This window comes from Mytilus californianus, unplaced genomic scaffold, assembly GCF_021869535.1.
Source record: "Mytilus californianus isolate M0D057914Y unplaced genomic scaffold, xbMytCali1.0.p SCAF_15, whole genome shotgun sequence".
Lineage (NCBI taxonomy): Eukaryota > Metazoa > Mollusca > Bivalvia > Mytilida > Mytilidae > Mytilus > Mytilus californianus.
Genome location: NW_026262637.1, coordinates 31,302,695 through 31,325,829, shown reverse-complemented (window position 1 = coordinate 31,325,829; position 23,135 = coordinate 31,302,695). Strand labels below are relative to the sequence as shown.

The 23,135-nt window shown below is 31.9% G+C and overlaps 2 protein-coding genes and 1 long non-coding RNA gene across 3 annotated transcripts in view; 1 reads left to right on the top strand and 2 right to left on the bottom strand.

Annotated features, from left to right (window-relative positions):
• LOC127725869 (transportin-3-like) overlaps positions 1–10,970 on the bottom strand; it is a 40,937-nt gene extending 29,967 nt beyond the window's left edge. The window contains exons 1-5 of the mRNA XM_052233205.1: positions 10,794–10,970; positions 4,604–4,693; positions 3,729–3,770; positions 2,491–2,562; positions 2,033–2,106 (exon numbers count right to left, since the gene is read on the bottom strand). Coding sequence (XP_052089165.1) covers positions 2,033–2,106; positions 2,491–2,562; positions 3,729–3,770; positions 4,604–4,693; positions 10,794–10,910 — 395 coding nt within the window. The 5' untranslated portion in view covers positions 10,911–10,970. The remainder of the gene's footprint in view (positions 1–2,032; positions 2,107–2,490; positions 2,563–3,728; positions 3,771–4,603; positions 4,694–10,793) is intronic.
• LOC127725874 (uncharacterized) lies at positions 8,818–10,197 on the bottom strand. Its single transcript, XR_007993243.1, has 2 exons — positions 9,901–10,197; positions 8,818–9,044 (listed from the first exon to the last, which is right to left on the bottom strand). It is a non-coding gene; the product is annotated as an uncharacterized LOC127725874 (long non-coding RNA).
• A 181-nt stretch (positions 10,971–11,151) lies between the features above and the next one.
• LOC127725872 (WASH complex subunit 3-like) lies at positions 11,152–22,189 on the top strand. The gene is made up of 6 exons (XM_052233208.1): positions 11,152–11,276; positions 17,559–17,723; positions 19,276–19,434; positions 20,132–20,227; positions 21,186–21,250; positions 21,957–22,189. Exons 1-6 carry the CDS (start codon positions 11,226–11,228, stop codon positions 22,063–22,065), a joined length of 645 nt encoding a protein of 214 aa, XP_052089168.1. The 5' UTR covers positions 11,152–11,225; the 3' UTR covers positions 22,066–22,189.
• The last annotated feature ends 946 nt before the right edge of the window (positions 22,190–23,135 follow it).

Sequence of the window (23,135 nt, the reverse complement as noted above, 5' to 3'; positions counted from 1 at the left end):
TTTTGAGAGCATTTGATGTCACTGCTAGTGCGGACACAAAAAAATTTGCAATTTTCTAAGCTATAAAGGGGCATAACTCTAGAACAGTAAGTGACTCACTGCCCAAAGTTGAACTCTGTCTGGAAGTTTTGGTTCTCCGCATTATGTATGAGTTTCATAAAATTTGCATGACGCAAACTTACGTCAGAGTGCGGAAACAAAAATGGGACGGGAGGAGGGATGGAAAGACGGAAGGTCACGGGTACCATTTAATGCCCCATTCACCTAGTGGCGGGGGCATAAACTAGAGGCTATAAAGAGCCTGTGTTGCTCACCTTGGTCTATGTGCATATTAAACAAAGGAGACAGATGGATTCATGACAAAATTGTGTTTTGGTGATGGTGATGTGTTTGTAGATCTTACTTTACTGAATATTCTTGCTCCTTACTATTATCTCTATCTATAATGAACTTGGCCCGGTAGTTACAATGGAAAATATTTTGTAAAAATTTACAAAAATTTACAAAATTTATGAAAATTGTAAAAAATTGACTATAAAGGGCAATAACTCCTTAAGGGGTCAATTGACAATTTTGGTCATGTTGACTTAAATGTAGATCTAACTTTGCTGTACATTATTGCTGTTTACAGTTTATCTCTATCTATAATAATAATATTCAAGATAATAACCAAAAGCTACAAAACTTTCTTAAAATTACCAATTCAGGGTCAGCAACCCAACAACGTGTTGCTAGATTCATCTGAAAATTTCAGGGCAGATAGATCTCGACCTGATAAACAATTTTACCCCATGTCAGATTTGCTCTAAATGCTTTGGTTTCAGAGATATGAGCTAAAAACTGCATTTTACCCTATGTACTATTTTTTAGCCATGTCGGCCTTCTTGGTTCGCGGGCGGGGTCATCGGACACATTTTTTAAACTAGATACCCTAATGATGATTGTGGACAAGTTTGGTTACATTTGTTTTAGTAGTTTCAGAGGAGAAGATTTTTGTAAAAGATTACAAAAATTTACGAAAAATGGTTAAAAATTGACTATAAAGGGCAATAACTCCTTAAGGGGTCAACTGACCATTTTGGTCAAGTTGACTTATTTGTAGATCTTACTTTGCTGAACATTATTGCTGTTTACAGTTTATCTCTATCTATAATAGTATTCAAGATAACCAAAAACGGCAAAATTTCCTTAAAATTACCAATTCGGGGACAGCAACCCAACAACGGGTTGCTAGATTCATCTGAAAATTTCAGGGCAGATAGATCTCGACCTGATAAACAATTTTACCCCACGTCAGATTTTCTCTAAATGCTTTGGTTTCAGAGATATAAGCCAAAGTCTACATTTTACCCCTATGTTCTATTTTTAGCCATGGCGACCATCTTGGTTGGTTGGCCGGTCACCGGACACATTTTTTAAACTAGATACCCCAATGATGATTGTGGCCAAGTTTGGTCAAATTTGGCCCAGTAGTTTCAGAGGAGAAGAATTTTGTAAAAGTTAACGACGACGGACGCCAAGTGATGAGAAAAGCTCACTTGGCCCTTTGGGCCAGGTGAGCTAAAAACACATATACATACATTTTTCTCAATCCAGGTTAAAAAGATTACATTTTTTATAAGTGTTCTGGTACATGTAAGTACTGTATAAAGTAAGAGGCATCAGTAGTATACTGATGTTAAAAACATGTGTAAATCCATTTTTATAATCAGGTGGTCAACAGAGGCCAAGTGATGGCAATAGCTCAAATGGCCCATAGGAGGAGTAATTTATTTATATGTATGTAACACAATAAAAAATGTTTTTAATAATTGTCCAAACTGCATATTTCAAACATCAATCAAACAAATTCAAATTAAACTGCTAGAGTAATATGAGGTCTGTCAAAAGTAAACATTTAGAAGAACTGTATAAGTAGCTGTAACATAAGACAATACAAAATGACTCAAAAAAAAATTAAGTCACAACATTTATTAGTAAAACAATGTTTGAGCCTTAGATTTGTTTCTAAAAAGAAGACCAAAGAACAAACCTCTGAACAAGATCCATGATGGGGTCCTTCCAGGATGCCATCTGTAATGCAAGGTCTGCCAAAGCTAAGCTTAGCTGAAATAAAGTCACATTTGAAACAATCATGATATGACCATGGCTATTTAATCAGACAAGTTAACCAGATTGCTTTGTGCTGTTCCAGAAATGTAGGGGAGGAGTCGAGGGCAATTTTTTACCCCATCATACATAAATTATAATTCATTATTTCCTATATTTATTCAGGTTATCTTTCTAAAATAATCACCACCCATCAAATTTTAATAGAAGTGAGTTCCAACTAGGTGCTTACTTATTTCTTTTTTTAGCGAAAAAATTATTCAGCATATAGACAGAATAAACTCAATGTTTGTACGTATTTACAACTTTAAACTAGAACTTTAACTGCAAATAAATGTTACAATTTTTTGTGGCACAAATGTGTACTAATACTTCACAAACCTGTGTAACAATGGCTGGGGGGGATTCTGCATTCAATTTCCCACCGTGATCCAGCAACGAATCTCTTAATGACTGAAACAAACAGGGAAATAACAAAGAAATTTTAAAAAAATCTTTATATATTATATATATACTTTTTCACTTTTTGGTCTTTTGGAAAATGTTGTTTGTGCTGTATTTAGACCCCTCTTCCAAGAAATTTGTTTTGTATGCACACGTATAAAAATTGGGGTTCTTATCCAACGCAATCATAGGTTTGAACATTGTTTTAAATTTAGACTTGTTTATATTTTTTCGTATGGGCTTGTATTATATTTGCCTTCGGGTTTATATAATCCGTTCATCCTATTTCAACTCTTCAAAATTCAAGAGTCTATCCTAAATTGAGGTAAATTATATGGCCTTCCAAATGCCGTTTCGATTCCTAACATCACTGAAGAGACATTAATTGTCGAAATCCAGATATGGTGTACCAATTTTTGCACCTCATATTTGCGAATACCATCTTTTCCGCAAGTTTATTGTTTTCTGTTTGGTATTAAATTAATAATCATGATCCATTTTGTTACATCTTGTGATCCGTTTTTATTTGGCAATCACCATGGCAGTCAGCAGTGTTTTTAAAAGAACATCCGTTGTTTGACATGCTAGTCAAATGCATTTTGTTAAAATATACTTCTTCACCTTTTTGGTCTTTTGGATGTTGTTTGTGCTGTATTTAGACCCCTCTACCAAGAAATTTGTTTTGCATGCACATGTATAAAAATTGCGGATTTTATCCAACGCAATCATAGGTTTGAATGTTGTTTTCAATTCAGACTTGTTTATATATTTTTATATATATATATATCATGTATATATAGTAGAGAATAGAGAATGGAAATTGGGAATGTGTCAAAGAGACAACAACCTGACCAAAGAGCAGAAAACAGCCAAAAGTGAACAGTTTGTAACTATTTTTTTTAATCAAATGCCTTTTTGATTGTGAATTTCACAAAAAGTGAAAATTCACTCCCTATTATGTCTATTGCTGATGCTTTGCATTTATTGATATGTTTTTCATCTCTAAAATGGTCCAGACAAAATATTAGGCAAATCAAGATCCATGTGTAGAGATTATTAATGTAGTCACCTTGAGGAGTTTGTTAAAAGAAATTCAAAAGTTCTTCTAAAAACTTAGTAGAAACAAAGAAAATAGACTGCTTTTACTGTAAAATCTAGTTTTAATGTGAACTTACCTGGTGAGAATTTACAGGTAACTCATGGAACGCATACTGTATCTGAAATATTAACATATTACTTTTAAAATGCACCTATTTAGAATAATTTATAAACAGTCACACTGCATTTAAAAATACCATTGGATGATGTTTGTCTGATTAAGGCTAAACATAATTAAATTGTACTTTAGTACAGTTTCGGTGATATGTTATTGAATGACATATTTTGTGTCTACCCATAAAATATCAAGCACAAAAGAAAATCTATCAATCAAGTCCATAATTTAGTAACTGCGTATTATAGAAACAAAATGACAAAAGGTGCAAGTTAATATGTAATCCAATAATAAAAACTCAATGTACCTATACTATGTATATCATTGTATAGTTGGGCTTCAAATTTCTGGTAATGAAACATCATTCTTTAATCATCACTTCCCAATTACAACATAATTTTTTTTAACAATTTCCTTACTAATATTTAAAATGTACAGCAAGAGGATAAAAATTCAAAGAAAAATCTCATCAACTTCAATATCATGTCCAAGTCAACTACTCTTTTTCAATCAACCTAAATCAAGAAATCTGCAGCTCTTTGGAACATTTTTAAAGTTGCATGCAATTAGGGGTCTATACTCCAATTGTGCTGCCTCTTAATGAATATATCTTCTTATTCAGTCTACATTATTTTTTAAAAACTTTTTTTATGGACTAACAAATACAACTTTAAAGTAAGAATCTGAAACTTTATACACCTCAATCTGCTTAAAATATGTTGTACATTTTTTTCTATGTACTTGTGCTATTATTGAAAATAATAATGTACATTGCATACAGGGTTCCCTAAAGTATAATTACTTTTTACCTGTTTGAAGATACACACTAAATGTTACCTTTGTTCTCATTGTCTGTGCAGCAAAATAACAGGATTCCAGTCCTTGATGTTCTCTTAACAACTGGTCAGATACATGCCATGCATACATCTACAACACACAAATACTCAAAACTGATTATCAAATGAATGTGTAATTGCAATTTAAGGACACGAATTTGATCTTCCAAGTTTAGCAAATAACTTTTCAAGTCTAGTCAGCAAGTGTTCAGGTTTTTTTATTTTTCTTTCAGGTCCAAGTGATGGCATTCAATGAAAGTATTTGATCATTTTGGTATTTTGCCATAATGCCTTTTGTTTCCAGTGCCTTATTTCACGTATTTTTCTGTTGTACAAATTCAATATGTTTTTTATTTTAAAAAAGAAAAGATATTGCAATAGTTAAGTAAAATTCAATGGAGAAAGCTTTTCTGCCCATATTCGTTGCTGTTGTTAATAAAAAAAAATCTGCAATTTTTCCCTTTGTAAAGGGGCATAACTCTAGAACAGTTAAAGTGACGCCACCAAAATTCAAACTTGATCTATGTTTTGTGGTAATAAGCATTGTGTATAAGTTTCATAACATTTGGTTGAGGCATACTAAAGTGAGAGAGCAGAAACCAATTTTGATCGGATGTACATACAGAGGGACAAGGGTAAAACTTATTGCCCCCTCGTTACAGCGCTATATCAGAGATTATAATGAATAATAAGTCATTTATTCTAGAAATAAAAGTAAATTTAATCATTTATCATTTGTATTAGGATTCAATCTTGGTCAGTCTACATGTTCCTGTGATTTGAATTTAATATAATAATTATATTGCTTTTCTGACGCATGCTGAGAAAAAAAAAATAATAACTTTCATGTATAAATTAAATCTTACAGCATGTTCAGATTTACATCCTAAACATATACATTTTATTGTCCTCTTATATCATGTATATTCATAGGCACATTTAGGATAATTAATTATAAGTAATTCCGATGGTGTACTGTACTTGAAACAATTTGTAACCTTCTGATAATAGTTTCTGAAGCCATCTTCAAGAGACAAGTGTATCAAACTGGTAGAGGTGTTTGATTTAAAGCTGATGACAAAGGTTTGTTGAAATCACTATACTTAATAATAAATTTTGAGTAATACAATCTGTACATAATTAAATGTTTCCTTATGTTCTAAGGTGTATATAGTTGCTACAATTATACCCTATGGGTAGTGCTCCACAATTAATGGAGGAATATACAAGAAACTGAACTGTAATAAGTCATTCTTAGAAGTATTCACCATTAGAATAGAAAAGACAGCAGATATACCTAAATATGGTAACGTCACTACTGATCCAATGGTGTTTGAATAAATTTGTGAGCAGATTTAGTTTTAGAGATATATTGTTTTTGTTGCTTATACAGCACAGATACAGATACTTTTTTCCCCAGAACTTTTGCAATGGTACATGTACGCGATGCAGGACGTGACGGCCATACTGCCATGACGTCCATAGGATGAAACGGCCATACCCCGAAAAGATGAAACGGCCATATGACAAAAACGGCCATACTTTGTGAAGACGTATCGTCCACGTTTTTTTTTTTTTTTTATATAGATGTTATATATGAATTATTTTGATACTTATAGATGGTTATCATAACTTTTAAATAAACTTTACTGTTTTTATATTATTTATCATGTTTAATTTTGTTATATCATTTGTTTACTCATTATATATATATCATAAATGAATGTGTTTAATCTAATAAAATATTAAAATATCATATTGTTTTCTAAATGATTTTTTGATATCTTGCGTATAACAAACAGAACAAAATGAACAAATATGAATGACTATATCCGAATGGGAGACTAATTTCTGTCAAAATTAAAACAATAAGTTCAGTTTTGAAATATATAAAACAAGGTAATCAAGTTATGATTAAGTTTGAAATTTAAGAAGATTGTTGATTGCTTATTATTACTTCTTTGATGAACACAAGTATTAATTATGCTTTTGTCAAGAAATTGTAATGGAAATACAATTCAAGATCACTATAAAAACACAACACCCAAGCTGAGTTCAAGCGGAGTGCAAACATAAATTTTGTAGTGAAATTCTTGTAAAAATACAAGCTGTTTGAGCAGTCTTTTTGATGTACCGACCTTGCTTTATAAAAGTAACCAGAAATGTCGGTGGCACTCAATTGTAAAATTGCTGTTCATCATGTCGTACCCTTGTGTGCTATGTGACCAGCAAGTCCGACCAAGACAACATGCTCTCCAATGTGAGGATTGTGATAAATGGCAACACAGGCTTTGCAATACAGGTATTTACAAATTTATTATTAATTTAGTTTTTCCTTTGAATCATATTTCGTACTTTCGGTCATATTTTAGATACATTTTTTTTTTACTTTAATTTTGGTTAAGACCCTTCCCTGATAAGAATTAAATCTATATTAAGTGTTATTTGCATTACACATTTGTCCAATAAATGGACCATAGGTATCAATTAATAGATATAAAAAGAAGATGTGGTATGATTCCCAATGAGACAACTCTCCATCAGAGACCAAATGATACAGAAATTAACAACTATAGGTCACCTTACTACGGCCTTTAACATTATTATCAGTGCATTAATATTACTTGACTGTAAAGAAATATATATATGTCATATTTAAATTTCTTGTTATTTCAGGTATATCAATTACTGATTACCGCCTGATGGTAAATGAAGAAGTCGACATTATTTTCCACTGTGCAGAATGTGTCCGCATACCACAAGATATGGAGGTTGAGGTACATATACGTTATTGTATTATTTCTTTAAATGTTGTGTGTTCGACAGAATTGTTTTAATTTCTTAACGTTTATTTATTATTTTGAGAAGAAAAATTGTATTCAACCTAAATTTTTCATTTTTTGTGGTTGACTATTATTCCGAATAAGTCCTGTTATGCCAAAGGTCTCAAACCGTTATTTATGATTATGTCTGATTAACTATAAAAAAAAGACCCATCATAAATCATATTAATCCAATCATTGGGCGCGTGTCTCTGTTTAATGCAAAGTATACAAATTTCGGAGGTGTTAATCCTTTAATTAGTTTACGTGATTGCCAATTATCAAACAATGTTACAAATATTAATGTGAATTTATATATTTTGAATTATATTTTGACATATAATATTATATTATATTTGACGTTTTTTTTTATACTTTTTTTGTGCAACAATACACAATTTTATTTATTTTAGGATGGTAAAGTTTAAGTTATACTATCATCATATTTGAGTTTTTATAAATATTAACATTAAAATTGTTCCGTTTTTATTCAAATTTTTAGTAATTATTGTGTTTATTTTGGGTGGCATAGGCGTTTCAATGGCAAGGCTGCCCACAACCACCTCCATTTTTACAAGATTGTGCCAGCCTTCCAACAAGAAGCTAAGACCGTGTCCATCACACAGCAGCTTGTGAGTGAACAGCAGCTCAGCCGATATCAACGAGACACATACAAGCAGCTTCAAGGCCGTCTAACTTCACTGTGGGACCAGTACGAGGAAGACAGTATCAGAACATCAGACTTTCTCCGCTCCGTAGGCCATCTGTATGCACCCCCTGTTCCACAACCAGAGACCCTCCCAGAGTCCGACTCTGAAGATTCCGACATCGAGTCTGATTAAGTGTTAATTGTAGTGACTTGAAGAACTTATTGGTTGTGCTTATTCTGTGTATAGTGCTTTGTTAAAATAGTAACTTTAATGAGTTCATGAAGTAAATGATCATAATATAGTATATTTTGGTATGTTTAGTGCTTTTGTTTCAGTTGTGACTTTTATAACTGCATGTTTATGTTGTGACTTTTATAACTGCATGTTTATGTATTTTAGTGCTTTATGATATAGGTTATATGTGTGAATGTGAATATAAATGTTTGAATATTGGGTGAAATGTGTATGCAGTGGAATAAATGAATGAGTGACATGAGCATATGAGAGAAAAAGTATGAGATTGTTAATTTAAAAAATGTATATAAGATGAATGTTCAATGGCATATGTATATATGTATGTTCTTACATTTCGATGTGTTTGATTTTCTACATGCCTGAACGAAAAGAATAATATATATGAGTGTTTTGTGTATGTATGATGTATGGTTTATATATCTTTTTGTTTTTCTTATACTAAGAGTATATTGGTATGATTGTCCATAATACAATTCTCCATCAACAAATGCACAAAAATGGGAACATTTAAATTGTCAACAAATAGTATTCAACACAATGAACAAACTTAAGCAAAAAGAACATTCAGTATGATAAAAATGAAACTGGCCATCTTTTATCATGTTATTAGGGTGCACATTCCTGTCAGATATTACGGTTAATTTGTTATGTTATTGGAAAATTCTACAGTAGTCTCCGTCTTGGAAAGATGTTCAGCAAATGGAATGACTTTAAACTATAAGAAAGAAAAAAAAATACAGAATTATTAAACTATGTGTCTGATGATCATGACAAATATAACTCGAACTTGATGAACTGCCTTCCTTAGAGTTAACCTTAACACTGAGTCCTGTTTTAAATTTCATCAAGACTGAGATTGAGAAGATTTTTATTGTTTAGAATAATATATTTTTTACAGATATAATAAAAAGATCTGTAACATGTGCTTGTATTTATATATTGTCATCGACAGCGACAGTCAACATTCTTACAATTTAAACTTCATATAAAATAAGATGCCTTTATATGGGGACGAAGTCCCCAATTACGGTAGAAAAATAAATAAAAAAAAAAAAAAAAAAAAAATCCGGGAAAATTTCCCGAAATTTTCATTGTACTAATGAACTCAAAATCGTTAACTTTTTTTTTTTTCAGACTTTTTTTATTTCCCCGCATCTGCGCAGAAATCTGCCTCCTTCTTCCGGTCTCGTTTGTCATGATACTTTGAGTAAAATGTATATTTATCAGTCTCACGGTAAAATATAGGAAGGAACACAATACAAATTTCATTTTTAACAATTATTTGATATGAAAAAACGTTACCTGATGATAGCGTTTCTTTGTTTACATTGAATATGACGTCATAACTTAAAAAACGTCACAACTAAAATCACCTAACAACAGAACCAAAACCGGAAACGTTACGGTATTTCCGTTTCTTTTTGAACATATGTTTGAATTAAAAAAAATAATTCATACAGACTTCGTCCCCTTTCACAGGTAATGCCTGCCTCATATTATCACATTACAATAAAAATGATTCTTCAGAAATTGTTTATAACTGATAATGAAGAAATAATCAATATACTTACATAATATGGCCCCAACAAGTTGTAAACACGAGTGATGATGATCAAGCAAAGATAACTCTTACAAGAATAAATAAGATCTCTTGTACAGAAAAAAATACTACAAAATCATATTAATGTTATTATTATGAATAAATACTTATTTTATTATTATATTTTATGTTATAACCTCAATAAAAAAAATTTTTTAAAGTGTGGACGATACGTCTCACAATGTGTGGCCGATATGTCCCATGGACGATGTGACGGTATGGCCGACACATCCTATGGCCGTCATGGAAGTATGGCCGTCGCGTCTCGAAAGCCATGTACGTTATGTGCCTACCATAGTTAAAATGGGGATTCAGGGTTTGATCACTGTAGGGATCATGAGCTCATGTGAAACAGCTACCACAATCAAGGAGGGCAGCAGGCATGCAAATTAACCAGTTCTGGCAACGGCAGGTAATGACAAATAATAACAATACAGGAATATTAGAGAAATATTTGGCATGTCAGCAATTGGCACTCATATAAATTGGGAATTTGGCGAGTGAATTTGAATGAACTTCAATGAAGGCACTTGATAACTATTTGTTTGTAATGACTGGACATCAAGTTGTACGTCCAAGTAATATTTTATTGTCAAGTGATAACATGTCCAACACCTCAAAGCAAATCTATAGTTTTGTTTCGTCAATAGTTCAGGTGTCACAAAATCTCATAGCATGTGCCACAGACGGAGATTCCAAAATAGCACTATGTATTTTTTTCTTTATGTGAAAACAGTTGAAAGATTTGTATATTATATAATAGCATGGTTAAGTATAAAACTATTTTATCGTATTAGTGGGCTTTAGTACTAAACATAAAATTATCTACTGTTGGGAGTGCAGCAGTCAGATCAGTTTGCTTACCGAGCGTTGCAATTCTCCGAGCCATACTGATGCTCTTTCCTTTCCATTTACGTCTGGATTTTGATAAAGTGCTTGAAGCGCTTGATAAACCGTCTCTAAAGACGGTTCACTGTTCATTGCTGTATATTTAAGGAATTATCACTTGAAATTTCAGCAAGAACACTGACCGGAAGTAAGTTTTTCACCAAGTTAGTCCCGCACTTTTGATAGAAGTAAAATAGAATGACAATATACCTTTGATTTCTTTTGTCAAAGACATATATATTAAGTTTAGTGTAAATATTAAATCAGTTTAAATATTTATTTTATGCATTGATTATAATTTCCTATTCTCTCCATTATGGAAAATCTACTTCCGGTTTCACTTTGCTAAAACCGCTGAAAAGATATCTACCCTTGATTTGTCAAAACAAATTGATATTTCACTCCATAATGGATTCAGATGGGTTGCCTCTTGTTGGACCTGGTGTAGATTATACAAAGGTGTCTTAAAATCATTTGTCATACTTAAGATAAGCTGTCACCACTTTATCACTGCCAAAGACCAAATGACACTTCAGCTGTCAGTGTTCAGTTGTATGTATGAGGGTAGGAATGCCCTTTACCGTCAGGCGTCAAACGGTCATTTTTGGCTACCGTTAGCATCAAATTGGTTAAAATTTTGCCATGATTCGTCTAAAAATATCCTTGTCGTGATTCGTCAGAGGTCTCAAATAATTACTGTTACCGTTACAGACCTGCCAACTTATGAAAACCTCCATGGGGGATTTTCCCCGGGGAAAAAAATTTAAATGTATCGCTTCATCTTGTGACTGTTTTTTTTTTATAATGTCCAGTAGAAAGTATTTCATGTATATTTAGGATCAATTTTGGTTTGTTTCTTGAACTCTTGAGATTGTTTTGATGCTGTGTGTATCATTCTGTGTAAAGATGTTTCTTTCATTTGGTTCATTTGTTTTATTTGTTTTATTTCAGTGTTATATTTGTTTTATTTCAGTGTTATATTTGTTTTATTTCAGTGTTTTATTTGTATTTTCAATGTATCTATTTAAAATAAATTGATAAACAATGACTTGGTTGCTTCATTAATGCATACATTGCAAACTATGTCATGAAAAGATAAACAAGGTAAATGTCATATTAATAATATTTATTCAGTAGCATTTAAAGGAGATAAAAACAATACAAAACAATAATGCACAAGGAGCAAAAAAACATAAAAGCTACTAATGTTCATTTTGCACTAAGTAGAAAGCACTAAGTTACATTATCATCACTTAAAATTGTCAGCACTATAAAATTGTCATTTGGCACTAATTTCCACAGTCTTTGTTGTAAGCAACAAATGCTTTCTTTGCTGTCTTCAACAAGTCTTTGTCTGGTTTTAGCTGGTAGCATGCACAGTCTGAGTTGATCTTAGTGGTAAGTAGGTCACAGAGTGTTGAGTTGTCCAGTGATGTCCTGTGTTCTGTGTGTATCTTCTTGACCATACTGAAGACTCTCTCACAATCTGCATTGGAGTTGGGTATACAACACATTGCTCTGGTAACTCTTGTTATAATTAAGATAATTATTAACTATGTTCACCTGATTAAAGAATTTTTTTAACTAGTTAACTTGATTATAACATAATTAATCTCAATTAAATGATAAGTAAAAAAATTAAAACAGTTAATTATGTAACTCCCAAGCTGATCGGTATAAATAACAAAGATCAATAATTTTATTACCAATTAAGACCCATAAAACTTTGACAAATCATTGATTTTATTGAGGCACGTGTATATGTTTACATAATACTTAGTGTCAAAACAGATCGATAATCCTCAGGTAAATCAACATGACCCGAATATCAGATACTACGATGAATTTGATTGGATAATATATCTATGTTGTCCTCCATTACCGGAAATCGGTAAGAATAAAATTTTCTCGGGTAGAATTTATGAAAATCGGGTTTTTTGCTTGTTTTAGGAACCCGATATCGGGATTCGGGTTGAGGCATGAAAATCGGGATAATACCGCCAAAATCGGGATAGTTGGCAGGTCTGCCGTTATTTTTTGGAAAAAATTAACATGATTCGTCAAAATCAGTCGATTTTTTTATCGTCTTAAAGAAAGTGTTTATTTTATCGTCATGCACCAAAAAGTTACTGTTAACGTCATTTGGCAAGATTTTGTACTGTTATTCGTCATGAAGGTACCCCCATTACGACCCTCATGTATGTATGTATGTATTTCCCACTTCTGTATATGGATCAAGGGTCCGGAAACGGTCATATTTGCCAGTCATGTCCTAAGATGAAACTATTTGTCCTAAACGAGTAATTGGGATTTAGGACAAATTTTATTTTTTTACAGAAGTAATTTCGGTCATTTCATTGACTCAATGATTGAAATCGGTTTCTTAATCGCCATTTTGCACTTGTGATCACTTGTTTTTGTTTATAATCCCTTTCCTGTAATAAAACTGCCACTGCAGTAGTTTGATAATCCTGAGGGCCCTCCTAATATCTATATCAATGCCTCCGGGAAACCTGTGGTTTTAATTCACACCTGACAGTGATCACTAGCTCAGAATAATATCTTTAAAACATTAAAGTTCCCTGACAAGTGTATTCATTATTTATTTACTTTTCATCAAAGACAGTCATCAATTCTGATTTAAAAATTAAATCTAAATTAACGTAGAAAAAAGTATTTTTTCATGAGTAACACATGTGCTTTATTTACTATGTAATACGCATGCGTGAAATTGTCTTCAGCAAATTTAATATTTAATCGTAAAATGCAAATTGATTTTATGCTAAATTAAATGAGTGCAACTATTATCTGTTATATTCAAACACTTTTAAAGGTAATAAAATAAAAAAGCCATAAAAAGCCGGTGATTTCCTGTTAGTTTGATAAACAAAACAAATCCCGGAAATGAATCCGGAATCATTTGTCCTTTAAAATATCGCAAACTTCCGGTTTTAACTTTTGTCAAATCGAAAGAAACGTAAGCAATGTCTGAGAAATTAACCATTTTGAGTCATTAAAATCATTTCAATTTTAGACTGTTGCCTTCCCTAAACTGTCCTTCATGGTAATGGTAAGATATTTACTTAGTAAATGCGATGAAACAGCAATACAAGTTCGTTATGTTCGTTGATGCTATGAATATAGTCAAGTTGATATCGACAATTTGAAAAGGGGCACCAACTTTTCAAACATCTCAAAATGACCGAAATTGTCTGGAAAATTTCTGGATCCTTGATATGGATGGGTACGTCACAGATTCCTTTCAGCTACTGTGTGACAGGTTGGTCTGCACAAGTTAGTCGCGCTTGCTGAGGAGTGCTGATTTAAACTCCTCGGTTGTAGTGACACACACTATTGAGTCCTCCAGATGGTTCCAATCTACTGCAGTACGCACTAAAATAGAGTTTTTGAACTGGTCGGTCTTACTAGATGGAACTATGACTGCTCGTTTGTTGTTATGAACTTCTTGGTCTATAATGTTCTTAGTAACAAAGTTATTATAGGTTGTTGCTCTGATTTGTCGTTTTGGTCTATGGAATTTAATCAGGTCGTCAGAAGGGAGCGCTGGTATCTTCCCCTCAACCACTTTGAAAAAAGAAGATCAGTCGTGTTGTTGTTGACGTCTTGATTGTGGTGACGGAAGCTGAAGTTCTGATCATGCTGGTAGCATTTTTGTCATTCAACCTTCCTCTCTCGATTTGTAGTCTTTGGTGATAAATCTAGCACCTCTCTTTTGTATGGATTTAACGATGTCTTTTTGCACACTTACATTATATATATATATATATATATATATATTCAGCCATGTATCACCTTCACTGGTGATCCAATGGATGGACCTGTCGTAGAGTTGTCACTTGTTTAGACGTACTTATCAAATAATTATTTCTGTGACTGCATCTTACGATCCTTTACAACAGATAATTTAGCTAATCTGCAATCAATTCCATCTTCATGTCTAATATATAATGTACTGTGTTACAACTCTAGATTCTACTGACGAGGAAAGGTAACACTAGGCCACCGAAAGCTGAATTATTAGTTCAGTCTAGGTGGCAGAGTGGTCTAGAGCGATGGACATAGTGCAGGCAGTGTTGTCGCGATATCCCAATAGCATGAGTTCGAATCCCGGCGAAGGAAGAACAAAAATTTTCTTCTGCAAATTTGCAGATTTAACATTGTTGTGCTGATATTTAGAGTAGTTATAATATATATATATATATATATAGAACTCTATTATTTAACCAGACCTAATACTACGAGGCGAAGAAGTTGCTTTCCTGTCCCTCACTTCCCTTTTCCCTACCGTCAAAAGCAACAGCTAGTCCCCTTGGTGTTCTCAACATTCGCTTTCCTCATTGGCAAGTTGATGAAACAGTAATTTTTTATTTATAAGTAAAGAAATTCAAAGGCTTAGCAATTTTTTTCTTTCGAAATTTTGTGAAAGCATTGACTACAATGCAGATTGGTAGTAGTATGGTATTTCAAAGAAAACAATTTTTAAGAAGTATTTTCTTTCACTCCAGGTATTTGTTACTCAAGAGCGTACATCAAAACATTCTGATAATTTTCAAAATAGATTTGTTATTTTATTTGAACGTGATGAAAATTGCCTATAGTTCATGTTTCACCCATCTATTGCATTAAAAACATTTTATATTCCTTTCCAAATTGCTTGTCAAACATTGTTAATTTTGTAAATTTATCTTCGTCTACCATCATGACCATTGAAATATTTATGTGAACCACAGATTGGACACACACTACGGATTGGAAATTAATGTGCAGTATACTATCTATGTCTGTATACTAATCAGTTCTACTTATTAACATGGATAGTATACTGCATATTGCTAGTAAACATGCAAATCTAGGTGTCAACATAAATTACATAGGAAATACAAAAAAAACCAATTTGAATTACATGATTTAAAGTGTGTACAAGTATATACCTGTTGTTTATTCATGTGAAAATAAGAAGTAATAAAAGACTTATCATTCAAAATTCTGACCCAATTGCAATTCGTTTCATCAAATCAAACTGTTCGCTTTCATGTCCATCAGACCTGAAGTCGATTTGGCCCACTTTAGAAGTCGATCCGGCCCCAATTTAAAAAAAATATTTACAAGGGGTAAGGCCAAATTAAAAATATATGTCTGTTTACGGTTACCCGACCGACCCTACTTTTGAGCGCCTACCCTAAGTCATTTAATTTCCGCCGTAAAGGGAAAAATAAACTGAACTCGTGTCAAAAGCGAAGTTAGTGTTGCAAATAATACAAATCAATTGCCTGATACATCCCATTGTTCACAATCGTGAATATGACAGCTGTTTTTAGGAATTTCGCATCTCGTGTGATGAAATAAACACTTTGCCACCATTTTTTTCCAACCAATTACCAAGGGAAATAATCCAATCATTAAAAATACGGGTAAACTCTACCCATGATCAACTCGGACCACAACAAGACGAAACGGCGTGACTCAAAATCATGTCACAAAAAATAAAATGAAAAAATAAAATAAAATAGAAATACTGACCTACCTACCCTATTTTTTTTTAAGTATGTAACCTTAAACAGACATATATTTTTTTTTGGCCTAAAAAGTATATATATGTTGACATGTAGCATGTGTAGTTGAACTGTTCTTAAATAATAATAATTGTATGAACAATATCAAAGGTGGACGATCACAACCTGTGCCTTTGATGCATACACATGGATGCATATTCAAATATAAATTTCATTACGGGAAAATATTGTTTTTAATATTTGAAATATTTATATTTCGATTATTTATATTTTGATTTCATATCGAAATATATTATTTTTTCACATGCAAATTGACACTTGCCCTGAATCAAATACTTCAGAAAAATCTGTGTCTTTTATAATAATTATTCACTATTTTATTATGGGGCTAGAACAACATGGGACGGATCGACTTGGTCAGAATTGATTTACATCCACTTCATTTGAAATTTGGTGGATAGTTGTCTCATTGGCAATCATATCTCATCTTCTTATTTTTATATTGGGACTGGATTGACTTGGGGCCGGATTGGTTTGAAGCCAAAACGACCTGATACCAAACTCTTCAACTGGTCAGAAATTTTACCAAACTGCAGTAGAAGAACTAGTCAAGTCATCAATGTAACATATAGTGTCAAAAGTGAAATTGTACGGATGTATTTCTTTAATCATATATCAAATGGAAAGTCATACATTTTACATTGTATGAATTTTGAATTGCTATAATAAACAAATTAATATCAAATATAAAGTTTTCAAATAATCTTTTCTAAAATGTATTTTTCTTTACATGTTACAGAGTTGTCTTTAAATTATAATCATGATAATCTAGAATACTCAGAAAAGTATAATTTTATTTGAAATACGGTTTAATGATGTTTTAATTGATATGAAAAAATATAATTTATAGATATCTGATTATCTCCCATAGAATCTTATTGACAACATATTTTAACTTGACATACATTTTACTGAATATAACATGTTTTAATTCAAACTGATTTTTGTTTTATAGAAATATAGAAGATATTTCTTTATATTGACAAATTTTGAACATCAGTACATTTGTATAAACAGCATGTAAAGATTCTATTATTTTAAAACACATAGTACATGTAGTAGTGATATATTTGTTTGATATGACTAAATATTGTATGAAAAGAATATTTTGTTTTGGTTTAAAAGAATACTTTTTTATTGGTTTCAGGTGGAAGCTATTCAGCAGAAGAGAATTGTTGCATTTTTAAACCACTTTGTTACACATACAGCTAAATTTCTTAACAGATTTTCTTCTGTGTGTGAAGAAAAATTAGAACATATGTCAAACAGAATTCAGGAATTAGAAGTATCAATGAATTTATTAGAGGCTAAGGTTTGTATTTTAAGCCACGGTGCACACATTTTTAGAATGAAGCGCTTCAGCGCTGTATACAAAATGTGCTTCGGTCATCACTTTTACACCCAATAATATTACAAAAAGAAACATTAATTTCTTAATTAACATGTCCTCGTCCAGAATATGCATATAATTTGCTGCTAAACAATAAACACCTATTCATCATCATCATTGTCTTGCATTTTAAAAGAGTTTATTTGCTTAACAAAATTAAGGTTGAATAGCTCAGCATACAGATATGTGTCTCAGAAATCATTAATATGAGATAAGGTCATCTTATTTTGTTTGCTTACATGTCATGTAAAATTTTATTTCACATTATCAAAATTAGGTCATGATGACCTAGATGGTGCAAACTTGAAAACCTTTTTTTATGCCCCTTCTGTAGCGGAGGGGGCATTAAGTTTTACCCTTGTCCGTCTGTACGTACGTACGTCCCAAAATTGGTTTCCGTTCTATAACTTTAGTTTGCCTAAACCAAATGTTATGAAACTTATACACAATACTTATTACCACAAAACACAGATTAAGACTGAATTTTGGTGGCGTCACTTTTACCGTTCTAGAGTTATGCCCCTTTACAAATGGAAAATTGCTGAATTTATCATTTCCATTCTCTAACTTTATTTTTTTAAATCTTTGGAAAATTAGTTTGAATTTGTCTTCAAATTTCATATTTCTGGTTTAGTCATTTTAGATTTTTTGAAAGTACATGTACTAAGGGACTATTGGAAACATCTTTGTAGAACTTAAATATGGCTATGGGAATATACAGGTATTGCTAATAAATTCAAAATTAATGATAAAGGCAGTGGAGCAGATAAAAAAGGTATATCTCTACTCTACATTATCCATTTGTTAATACATGTAGTAAAGATAAATTAACCAGTATTTATTCTGTACCTATAGGTGTTCCAATAATCAGGATTAAATCCTAAAATAACATCAAGGGGGTATTTCTTAAATTATTTTCAACAGTTATACAAATTAAGAACATGTATAGATTGGAAATGAATATTAAGTAGAATAGTTATAAACAACAATACATTCAATGCAATATGAAAAGCTAAGCAACATTAGCATTCAAAACACAAACACCTAAAGCAGAAGATCTGAGAACAGACAAACCATGTGTTAATAAAAGGAGGCAGAAGATTTCAATAAAGATGAATAAAATTGATTAATGCTGGAATAAATCTATTTTGTGTTGTAAACTGATAATTATTACTCGAGTTCAAAATTTAAGAAGTGCAGGCTGCACTAATAGTACAGTAAGTCTACCTAGATCTAATTTTAATTTCTCTCATCTGTTTGTATGTTATGAGCCAAGAAAATCTATTTTCTGCAGTTGAGTGTCCTGGTTTGCATTTAGATACCTCAAATAAACAAATTGTTTTTTTTTTAATTAATATGTTGTCAAACAAAATAGTAATAGTTTGATTAGTATGTGAATAAGAAGGTTTATGTTAATACATGTACATCATAATATAAAAATAGTTATTATAATTTCTGAAATCTCTTTTTGCAGCTTTCATCTGTTCCTGGTTTAGAAAATGTAACAGCACCTTCCAGTGCTTCTAGTGGAACAACTACATCACAAGCATCAGGAGGACCTCCACCTCCAGTAGACACACCTGTGGCTACTGCCACTCCTGCAGCCACTGCCACACCAGCAGGTCAACCACCAGTAAGTTACATAAGCAGCTTATTAGAAATTTATTTTCACCAAGATCTTGCTATTACTGTTGATACTGCAAATACTTTGAATTACCTACTGTTTAATAAAACCGATAGGCAATTTACCATTAGAGATGTTAGAGGATTGTGGGCAATTTCTTTGTAAAGCTTGTACACCAAAATGAAAATGACGTTACACAATTAGTTGGATATTCATTGTTTAGGAGCTTGTTAACCAATTTCAACGTTTTGGCGTAATATTTTGAAAATATTACCCAGACTGCATAATAATATGAAACAGTGAATTGTTTTGATTAGCAATGCAAATATCTTTTACATTATTAAGCAGTTTGATAAATCATTACTATCTCAAATTATTCTGTATATATACCAGGGTCCTCGGTCATAAAACTTTACTCTGTACAAAATTTTTGCCCAAAACACCAAATCCAGCATTTTGATTGGCTGAGTGTGAGTACGATTATATACGATGGTATATTAATAAAGATTTGGATCAGATGGATTTTGATTATGAAAATTCAATCCAGTTTAATTTTGGAAAGTAACCATCAAAGAAAACAGTCTCCAATTGTTTACTGCCATGGTGAGTCTCTTTAGGGCACAGCTGATTAATTTGGTTTTGAAATTATATCCTATAAGTTCAGATATTTTAAACATGGTTAGCAACAATATGACTTTAATTTTAGCCTCCAGATGAAGCAGCGGCACCACCACCACCAGAATCAACAAACCCAGTATCAAAAGATCCAAGATATATGAAGTTCTTCAAAATGTTACACTTTGTATGTATATCAATTTGACATTAGTTCACAAGTTCAGAGAGAATTTCATTGTAGTTTTGCCAATAACCCCCACCCCAATCTTTTTGAACATGACATACTCTTATGAGAATAAGGCATAAATATAGGTCTCTCCAATACCGGAAAAACAATTTTCTTTCAAGAAGTCAGAATCAAGTGCTTTATAAGTGTTATTATACTAAAAGCTTTTCTTTTATCTCTGCATAAATGCATACATACATTCCTTGTTAAATATTAAAATTATAAAGAGCATGAATCTAAGTCTTTATTGAACCTTCTCAAACCATGCTTTAGATATCAATATATTCTTGTATTTTAACTTAAAAGCTTCAAATTTGAATTAAAGGAAATTTTGGATAAACCTCAATGAGACACAATACATTTTTCAAAAATAATTGACATTTGGAGGGCATTATATGGTCTGAAACATGGACAGGTGTCCACACCATTTTTAAACTAGTTTTGAAAATCCCATTTTTGACCGCACATCCATATTCTAAAAGTATTAAGAGACATTCCTGTCTTAGGACAGACACATAATAGTTTCAAAAGAAGATTCAATTAAAAACAAAAGGGTAGCTTTGTTGATAATGGACATCTTAAATGATATTTTACAAGTATCTAATATAAAACATGCTGACCACAACGTAAAAAATGTTTGCTAAATCATATTGGAGAGGTGTATGTATGAAACTTGTAAAATTCCAAAAATAGAACATAAATTATTATTGGACTTGTCAGACATGAATAATGCATTTGTAATGGTTGATGGATCATGTTTTACATTTGATTTAATTTCTCTCTGGTAAATTTAAGATACATGGTTCATTGCCCATATGGTCTGTTCGAGTTCTGTAAATCTTCAAAAATATATTATTTAGAATAATTAAAAATTTTGATCTTTGATAATTGGAATATTAATTTAGATTTTAAATTTTAGGGTGTCCCACCTACTGCCATTAAATTGAAGATGAAAGATGAAGGACTAGATCCAGAATTATTAGAGTAAGTAATGAAAGTATTGTATAAACATCTATATTTTAAACAGTTGGCATCCGTACACATCTGTTTTCAAATATTGTGACCTTCAATAGATGCTTATGGACATTAGAAATGATATTTAGTAGGTAATGATAATACATGAGATCGAATTTACATGCAAAACGACAAATTTATTCAATCATATGAAAAAATGTGTAATATTATCAATTTGAATGATATGAGTTTGGAGAGTTAACAGTCATGATTGAGAACTTTAAAATATGTTTGAGAACCAATTTTTGGGTCCTGCCCCACTTAGCCAAAATCTTAGGTCCCCTCTTTCCCTCAGAACTCTTAACTTTATTGTGATGGGGAAATAGTATAGGTAGAAACTGATAGATATACTTCAGATAAATCACATGAAAATCAAATTACCAACATAAAGATATCTTGATTTTAGTGGAAATGATTTGTTAACTATGGCAGGACTCTTTTCATGTCCTGCTTGTAATGTAGCTATTGCTAATAGAATAACTCTTATTCTTTCCTTCCACCTATTTGTTTACTTCTCATCTTGTTTGTTCCTACTCTGTCTTATTACCAATGACTTATCTGTTTTATGTATTGTCATGTGGACTTCCATTTTCATTTTAATATAGTAGGTCTTGTATTTTTTGTCTGTTATTTCTAACAAACTAAACTTGTCCTATATTTACATTTATTATTTCAGCACACCAGATGCTCCTGCACCTGCTGGAGGTGCTCCATCAGAGGATAGTAATAGTGAAAGTGACCAGGAGGATGATGAGGAGGAGGAGGATGAGGAAGATTGGGAATAGATTACAGGATCATGTGATCTTAAGTGGACATGTGCAATATAGACTGTTGATTAATGAATTGTTGTATTGTTGGCAAATCAATAACATTCCTGTGATTTTTTACAAATAAATATATTTTTTTTAATCATTGCAATTGAATATATAAAAGTAAAACTAAGCTTACCATTTCTATTAACTTTTAAGGCTAGATTTTAGCTAACTTGTACTAATGATCGGTGTGAGATGCAGAGCCAGTCCCCCTTATCGAGCTGCATATATGGTTAATGCATAGACTTTTAACCAAATCCTGGATCCACATCTGAAATGTTTTCCATCATATTCCGTCTGAAACAAAAAAGTATTCTGTGAAAAATATTCAAGGAGCTATTCCATTACTTGGTATATTCTGTCTGCTCAAGAAGTCCATATTAGGTGTAGTCGTTTCTTCATTATTTAATTGGAAAGTTTAGATTATATTCTTTACTCTTAGGTCCAACTCGAAACACAGAACCATAGTTCATTTACTTATTTGGACAGCCTGCTAAATTAAGCCCAGCAGAATTTTAAATCCACATAAGTCAGCCGTCTCATGAAAAAAAAGTTTTGACAATGTTTGTCCTATCCCTTGACCACCAGGACTAAACTGCATATATTCTGGGCCTCAGTGACACATGGTTGCCCATATGTTTAGCTTGGACAAACACAGTTCTGCTTATGACAAGTAATTGAAGGCCAATCAAGTGAAAAAAATTGTTCTTAAGTTTTTCTGATGTTGGACCGGCAGCTATAAGTACTTGTAACAAAACCATATATTTAATACGAACACATTTATTAGTTATATTCCAGTAAGTTTAGATCATTATAGACGTCTAAGATGTCGGTCTTGTGTGGGCAAGATTAAGAGGGGTTGCCCAGCTCTCAAAAATTGTAATTTTTTCAAATTAATTTTCCAATTTTAATTTCTTTTTTAAACTGCACCCATAATTGATAATTTATACATCTTTTTTCTTCATATGAATATTTCATGAACATAATGTTGGTATAATTCCTTCTGTATAAACTACTCCAACACCAGCCAATGGATTTCATTG